Raw genomic sequence first — 8,761 nt, forward strand, 5'->3', positions numbered from 1 at the left:
ATGGCGCAGCAGACCTCTCCTGACCTGCCCACTGCTCCCCTCAGTAGTGTACTTCGTCGATCTGCCTGTTCTGCTCCCCACTCTTTCTCTGTTGAATCCTCTCATTGCCCCTGCACCTCTGGCCTGTATCCTAATTTTGTATGCACAAATAAATAAATTTTAAGAAAATAAATATATACACCTGTACCACAGGCAGGAGAATATATCTTTTCATTTATATAAGTAGTAACTGCACAAAAATAACTGTAAGAAAAATTATCAATAAACTCCCTTAAAAAATAGCTAATACAACACTGATTCAAAAAGACGCTGGCACCCCCATGTTTATTGCTGCGTTATTTACAGTAGGAAAGACATGGAATCAAGCCAAATGCCCAAAAGTAGATGACTGGATTAAAAAGATGTGGTAAATACACACAGTGGAATATTACTCAGCAATCAAAAATATAAACACATGCCTTTTGCAGCAACATGGATGGGGCTAGAAGTGATCATGCTTAGTGAAATAAGCCAGAAAGAAAAGGAAAAATACCAGATGGTTTCACTCATAGCAGGAGCATAAAGGATGGGGGAGGGGGTGGGCAATAATAATGAACAACTATATACCAGAGACATTTTACAGGGGTGGAGTGGGGATCAAAAATGGGGAGGGAGGGTATATGGGACCATGGTGATGGCACATGGGTGATTTGATGATGGGAAGTCCACATGGATTACAGCTAAGATGGAAAAAGGCACAAAATGATGTAAAAATAAACTATTATAATAATAATAAAATATATTAATAGATAAATAGCTAATGCATTCAATATATTAGCAAATAGAAATATTGAAAATATAAAGATTACCTTTATATATATCTTTAACAAATTGTTGCTTAATCACCTTGATCATTCATCTACATTTTTACATTTTAAAACAGTATTTTAAAAAGCACTTACCATCCATATGATATATTGATTAATATAATCAGGATCACTGAGTTGATTTATTAATGGAAGAAGAATTCCTCGTGCAAGAATTTCCTGGATAAAAATATTACAATACAAAAAAAAAATCAGTTTATATATTTCTCAAATCAATGGATTAACATAAATTTCCTAATATGAAGGTATTATTTAAGAAATGGATGACTGGGCCTCTCTGGTTCACAAGGAGCTAAAGTGCAGCACTATGATACTATCTTTAGCCTCTAGAGTAGCTGAAGTGACCCACATGGCATGACAGACCTCTCCTGCTTTGCCACCTGCTCCTCTCTGCAGTGTATTTCAATCAACCTGCCTATTCTATTCCCCACTTTTGTCCCTGGTGAATCCTTTCATTCGCCCCCTCCATCCCCACCCCCCCACACATATGACCTGTACCCCAGTTCTTGTATGCATAAATAAATAATCCTTAAAAAAAAAAGTATGATACAGAAGTAAAACCTGGTAACAAATCTTATTAAGTATTATAAAAAATGAGCTAATACATCTTGGTAAAAATCAATAATATGAAGCTACCTAAATTTGGATACATCTCCATAACAGAGATGAGTAAAAGTTAAGCAAAATGATACCTCTAGCATGTTAACATTTGTGTCAAAAAGTGGCATTTTAGGCCCTCCCTGGTGGCACAGCGGGTTAAAGCACTGCACTAAGAAACTAAAGCCACTTCCGCATGAGTTCGATTCCCGCCTGCCCTGGAGGGGACCACATGGCGAGGCAGACCTCTCCTGACCCGCCCGCTGCTCCCCTCAGCAGTGTACGAACGATCTGCCTGTTCTGCTTCCCGCTCTGTCTCTGGTGAATCCTCTCACCCTCCACATCTCTGGCGTTACCCCAGTTCTGTATAAATAAATAAATCTTTAAAAAAAAAAGTGGCATTTTATGTGTTTATGATTTCATGTCTATATTAAAAGTGTAGAAACAAAAAGTAAGGGAAAAGGTACATAACAACAAAGAGTAGGCAAGGAGCAATTACAACAAAATATTAACATTGTTGAAAATGGAAAGTTCATACATAAATGTCTATTTTTATGATGCTTTATATTGTCTCTATCTTAAAACTATCCTAATAAAAAGTAAGTAGCAAATGTTAATATAATTATACCCCAGTCCCTATAATATATCTTTCCATTCTTTGCAGCTGTGTATGCTATTTATTACCTATCAAACATTCCTTCAAGGACTGACTACAAAATCACTCCTCTTCTTTCTGTAAGTCTGATATACTTAAATCTTTTTTTGGTATTCATAGAAAGTAGCCTTTATTTTTCATTAGAGAAATAGTTTATATAAATTCTACTTTCGTAAGCTGTATAAATCTCTGACAATTGTTATCATTAGGTGAATTCATATTCCAAAAGGTACTAATGGGGACTCCACTAATGTTTTAAAATATCTTTTGAAGCATTTTACAGTTTTAAACTAGAAGACTGTGTTTATTCTTTCAAGATTAGTTTTAGTCTACATCTTCTTAATTATTTATGTAATTCCTTCATTCAAATTATATATCTGGCTCCGTACGTTCAAATTCATAAATGTACTTATTTTGGAACAGAAAAGCTCACAAAAAATTATTCTGAATGTTTGGTGGTAATCATAAACTCAATTTCTAAATAAGTTCTAATGAGAGCTCTAAGTATTCCAAAATAAGTAACTATTTTCATATAATTTCCATTTTAATAAAAGCACTAGCTCTCAGATATGAAAGCCTAAACTTAAAAAGTCACCAAGACCAAGAACTTTTAAATAAAGGTTTTTTTTTCCAGTAAAAGGCAATAAATAGCAATTATCTTAATCAAATATTATGATCTGTGCAATTAAATAGGAAAGAACTATTTAATCTTTAATCTGAACAAAAATATCTTTTGGAAAAATTATAATTTCCAGCAAAAGAAAACTGATTAAAAAAAAATCAAGTTAGCGGGGAAAAACTGATTTGCTAATGTAGTGTTCTCTGATTAGACCAACATCCTGCCCCACATATATACACAAATCTATAACATATAGCAAAAAGAGCTATCTGGAAAACAAATTTGTTTCCTTAATAATTCTACTTTTTTTTTTTTATTTGTGCATACAGAACTGGGGTACAGTCCAGAGGCTCAGGGGCGGTGAGAGGTTTCACCATACACAAAGCGGGGAGCAGAGCAGGCAGATTGACGAAATACACTGCTGAGGGGAGCAGCGGGCGGGCCAGGAGAGGTCTGCCGCGCCATGTGGTCACCTCCGGGGGAGGCGGGAATCGAACTCATGCGGAAGTGGCTTTAGTTTCTCAGTGCTGCGCTTCAACCCGCTGCGCCACCAGGGAGGGCCCAATTCTACTTATTTTAAACTATAGTTTAAATCAGCCTAATCATCAGAAAGTTGTAGCATGTGCACCAAAGTCTGCAAGAAAGCAACCTGACTCTCTTGTATTAAATTGATTTTTTGATTTGATATTGGTAATGCATTATGATAATTACTAGACACATAATGATGGCCTCTGTCCTTATAGAACTTAACAGCTCTACTGGTGCAAAAACGTCATCAAACAAGTAAACATAACAAATCTTTTATTTTAAAACACAGTAAGTGCTATGAAAGAAAACAAATGGGTGTATACCGACCGAAATAGGGAATCCTGAGGAATTTTTAGATTATATGGTCAATGGGAAGCATCTCTGTAGATATGAGAGAATACAGTTTAGCCAAGTGAGTAAGGGGAATTATTTAGGCACAGGGAAAAAGGAATATGAAACAGCCATATATAATTGAGAATATGGCCTCACTGGAGAAAAAGAGCCAGTGTGGTCTAAATTATAGTTACTGCATGGCAAAGGCCAGAGAAATAAACAAAGCAACACCATGTGCATGGCCTTGTAAGCCTCTGGAAAAACTCAATATTTTAAAAATTTGTTATGTGGTTTGTTATCATTAACAGGGATGTAAAAAGGCTGGTTATGCCTATGCAAAAGACACAAAAACACTGATTGGAAAAGATACCTGCACCCTCATGTTTACTGCTGCTTTACTTACAATTGGAAAAACATGGAAACAGCCCAAATGCCCAAAAGTAGATGACTGGATTCAAAAGATGTGGTACATATATACAATGGAATATTACTCAGCAACCAAAAAAAAGAAACACATGTCTTTTGCAGCAACTTGGATGGAGCTGGAAAAGATCATGCTTAGTGAGATAAGCCAGAAAGAGAAAGAAAAATACCGGATGGTTTCGCTCATAGCAGAGTATAATGCACCAAGCAAGAAAATAACAAAAATAATGAACAACCATATACCAGAGACATTTTGTGGGGGTGGAGTGGGGAATGGGATCAAAAACGAAGGGGTGGGGAGAGAAATGCATGGGATTATGGTGATGGCACACGGGTGACTTGGGAAACCCATGGGGATTACAATTGAGATTTAAAAAAAATGCACAAAATGATGTAAAAATAAACTGTTATAAAAAATAAAATAAAATAAAATTGCTGTGGAAAAAAAAATCTGGTTATGTAAGCAAGTTAAGATTTCTATATTGGACATACAAAATTTAAAAAGACTGTGAGCCAGCCAAATGCCAATGCCAATGGGCAGTTCAGAACAGAAGTCTGAACTAAAGATACAAATTTGGAGGTCATCACCACTTTGGAGGAGTTTAAAATCATAGGAATGGGTGAGCAAGAAGCAGGTCCAAGATGGAAGAAGTTGGACATTTAAGAGGTAAATAAAAGATCAGTTAAAATGTTAAAGGTGACTAAAGGATAAGTGCCAAATGGGAGCAATGACAAAGAATCTAAGAAAGACAATTTTTTGATAAAGAAAAGAGCCAGGCAGTGAAATGCTGCTCACACACTTGCCTAACATAACTGTCTGAAATACCAACTAGACCAAAATTCTAATGACAAAGAGATACTGTAACTAGCAATACCTTCCTTCAAGGGGTAGATATGAATCCAGCGATATGCATGCCTGGTATTTATCACCCTTGATAATTTTGTATTTTGTCCTCACTTCAAATTACTAATACCTATTTAAGAAGTATATAAACTGACCTTGAATTAGGTAGGTATTAGGTATTGGGAAATTGCGTGGTATTGCTTAAATAATACACATGCATTAATGCACACCTTGGAAATGAGTATCTATGTTGCAGGATTAAAAATGATTACAAACTTTAATTTTTAGAAAAACTGTAAAATTTAATCTCACCCATTCAAATAGGATAAGACCTTATATAGCTAACATTCATTTCCCAATCATACCCAAAATCATATTCCTTTATATGAGAGTGTAGAATGTAATTATAAAAGATTATAACCTATAAAATGCACTCCCATGCTTACTGGTGCTTTATTTGCTACTGGAAACACATGGAAACAACCCAAATGCCCAAAAGTAGATGACTGGATTAATGTTATTCAGCAAGCAAAAAAAAAGCCTTCTGCAGCAACATGGATGGAGCTGGAAAAAGTCATGTTTAGTGAAATAGGCCAGAATGAAAAGTAAAAATACTAGATGGTTTCACTCATATCAAGAGTACAAAGGACCAGGTGAGAAAATAATAATAATAATAATAATAATAATAATGAACAACTGTATACCAGAGACATTTTACAGGGGTGAAAAGGGGAATGGGATCGAAAATGGTGGGGGGAGGGAAGTACACTGGACTGTGATGATGGCACATGGGTGATTCGGTGATGAGAAGCTCAAGGGGATTACAACTGAGATGGAAAAAGGTACAAAATGATGTAAAAATAAACTTGTATTATTTTAAAAAAAGATTATAACCTATAAATAAGTAAATGCATAACTACTGTTCTTTCCTGACTTACTCATTTTCTAATAAGAAGAAGTAGAATCTTAGCTGCTAGGCTTTTTATAAATTTCCGTACAGAAGTTTTAATTAACCAAATTTAGGTTAATTTAATGAAAAAATTTAAAAATTTAAAGAAAATTTAAAACATACCTTTATTATAGCCAAAAAATCCAAATGTATAACTCTAAGTAAGAGAATTCTCATTGGATTCCAAAGACCTCCGAGGGTAGGGAGATATTCCCCAAGATCCTTTCAGAGGGCTTGTATCAAAACCATTAATCAACATAATATTAATATTTATTCATGAGCATAGTGATACTTTCAAAAAGAAAAGCAAAGGTGGAATAATTATCAATGAGCTAGTGAAACGGGCACTGTACAGTAGTGTATTTTCAAATTTCTAATTTTAATTTTTAATACATAATAAATTTATAACATATATATATGGCAAACATTGTTAAGAAAACCCATATAAAGTTCCTTGGGGTTCTCAGTAATTATAACAGTATAATAGAGTCCAAAAACCAAAAATTTTTAAAGGAATGCTCTCAATCTCTTTACAGTATGACTTATTTTGTAAAGATTTAAGCTTACCCTGACAAAGTATCTCATGATCTTGTTCTGGAAATCTCCAGGAGGTAGCAATAAATATAGTAAGACCTCACACAAATCCCTTAGAAATCCTAGAAATAAGAAAAGTAGATAATAATATTGAATATATGAAATCTCCACCTACTTTTAATACACATAAATAAAAATAGAAATATCCAGTTTTCTCATTGTACTGGCTTATTATTTTAGTAATTAAACAGCACATATCTAGTTCTTTAAAATTACTTCCTTGCTCATAGTAATGACTAAGCAAAATAATAATTTTTTAAATTTTGCTCAATTTTACCCTACTTTTTGAATCACTGAAACTTCATTTAAAAACATATTTACCCCCAGTTTTAATTTATTCCTTGTATTCTACATTCATACCACACTTTATTATCTTTGCATATATAAGTTATTTGCAGGTTTAAAAATATACCTGCAATTTTTCTTTCTAAAAAAAGCTTCCACCATCTTGGCAATTAATAACAAAAGAAAATTCTCTTCTGTTTTACTCATTTAAAAGGGTTTGATTATACAGAGCTACTACACATCATCATACCTAACTCTTATATTTAATACTGAAATAACATTAAAAATTAAACTATATAATATATTTTAAAAAGTAAAGAAGAGAAGAAGAGAGAGGGAAAGAAAAAAAAGTTTTTCTTTAAACAGTTTTTTTTTAAATCTAAGAAGTCAATTTTGAAAGCTAGAAATGCTTTTCTGTAGTTCGTAGCTGACACTTCCTAGGAATATAATTATATAGCTGATCCTGTTAATCAAAAAATGTGCTGAGTAGCAAAGACACTTAGTAGTTGAGAAAATAGGAAAACATCCTCAGCTAAAACTCATCTGGTTTAATCCACCACAAAGAGAGACAAGTTTTCAAATTCACTTATTTTATTTGAAATTATTATAATCATTCCCTTAGAAAATATTTTAAGGTAACATATTTCTTGAAGTAAAAATAATAAATTCAAGATGACTTACTACATATCAAAAGTAAATTCACAATTATAAAATATTAGAATTTACTATAATATAAAAGAAGAAATACAATATTAACCACCATCTTTAAATTTTAAAAACCTTTAAAACAGAAAAAAAGACTTTGGAAATTACTACTAAGAGTTGAAAAAGAAAATAAAATTAATTACTAACAGCGTCTTTATTCTATTACCTGCCCTTTAAGAATAACTTCACCATTTTATGTCTTCACTGATTCTACTAACTCATTTTTAGCTCATTTGAACTGTTATCTTGTCAAAAGAGTTAAAGTGAAAAGAAAACCTTCTTCATCTTTTGAGGAAGTGCACACCAGATCACGGCAAACATCCTTCTCCATTTCAACTTCAACTTCAAAGAAGGTATCTACAAGATCTTCTGCTGTACCTGAGCAAAGAAAGGGATAATTCAAGATAAACAGGATAAAGAAAAACAGATTTTAAAACTTTAATTTTCAAATAGAATGAAGACATTACCCTTTACTTGGTCATCTTTCTCTGTTATCCTCTGCTGAGCTTTTCTGAATACTCGTAGGTGTGTGCCAAAATCATCTACAATGCGTGTAGTAAAATAAGGTTGCCAGTCTATTTCTTTTGACCTTATAAAAAACATATTTTGTAAAGCATTATATGAATGCTTTTTAAAATCCAAAAAATATAGTTCACTTTAATGACTACTGAAAGATAATTACCACCAAGAATGAATTTATTTATGCTAACTTAATTTCATTTAATTACTATTTCACCCCTTTTTTTCACATGACCCAATGCATATTAAATCTACCTAAGTCTTTGAACAATATTATTTTATGTCCAACATTTAAAAGTGGAATCTAAGTGCTAAAAATAAAATGTTTTTCCAGTTAAATATGAAATGAGTCTTCCAACAGGTATACCACACAATTTCTTATCCCAGATATCAGACAATATTAGGAATTAAGATTTTTTTTATTTGCTTTGAAAAGAACATTGAGACATTTCTTGGGTTTCTTGTCAATTTTCCAAATTCAAGTTCTGAACCAAATACCTCTACATGAGTCTGACTGGTTTCTATTTGTATATACTACTACTTAAATATGTAGCCATTTAAAGTAACTACAGTCAAACAGAACTGGTTTAACGAATGCTGTAAAATGCCACACTTACACATGAAAAAGATTCTTGCTAATTTTATTAACATACCCGGTATTCTAGCGGAACAGCAATAGACCTCAAGAAACATAGCTAGTATAGTGCACCAGTGCAGCAGAAAATACAACAGTTAAGTCAAAAACATGTTATACCATTCCTTGGGTTAAAAATTTGAAACATTTTTCAATGTTATTTTCCTTAAGATAGTACTAAAATAAATTCAGCCTTTTTTTTTTTTAAGA

The 8,761-nt window shown here is 32.9% G+C and overlaps 1 protein-coding gene across 3 annotated transcripts in view; it reads right to left on the reverse strand.

Annotated features, from left to right (window-relative positions):
• Positions 1-8,761, reverse strand: part of SNX13 (sorting nexin 13) — a 99,214-nt gene that overhangs the window by 43,052 nt on the left and 47,401 nt on the right. For all 3 annotated transcript variants that reach the window (XM_012721032.1, XM_004676742.2, XM_012721033.1), the window contains exons 6-9: positions 7,866-7,987; positions 7,675-7,776; positions 6,382-6,470; positions 942-1,025 (exon numbers count right to left, since the gene is read on the reverse strand). In XM_012721032.1, coding sequence (XP_012576486.1) covers positions 942-1,025; positions 6,382-6,470; positions 7,675-7,776; positions 7,866-7,987 — 397 coding nt within the window. The remainder of the gene's footprint in view (positions 1-941; positions 1,026-6,381; positions 6,471-7,674; positions 7,777-7,865; positions 7,988-8,761) is intronic.

Source organism: Condylura cristata, unplaced genomic scaffold (assembly GCF_000260355.1).
Source record: "Condylura cristata isolate star-nosed mole 26May11 unplaced genomic scaffold, ConCri1.0 scaffold00005, whole genome shotgun sequence".
NCBI lineage: Eukaryota > Metazoa > Chordata > Mammalia > Eulipotyphla > Talpidae > Condylura > Condylura cristata.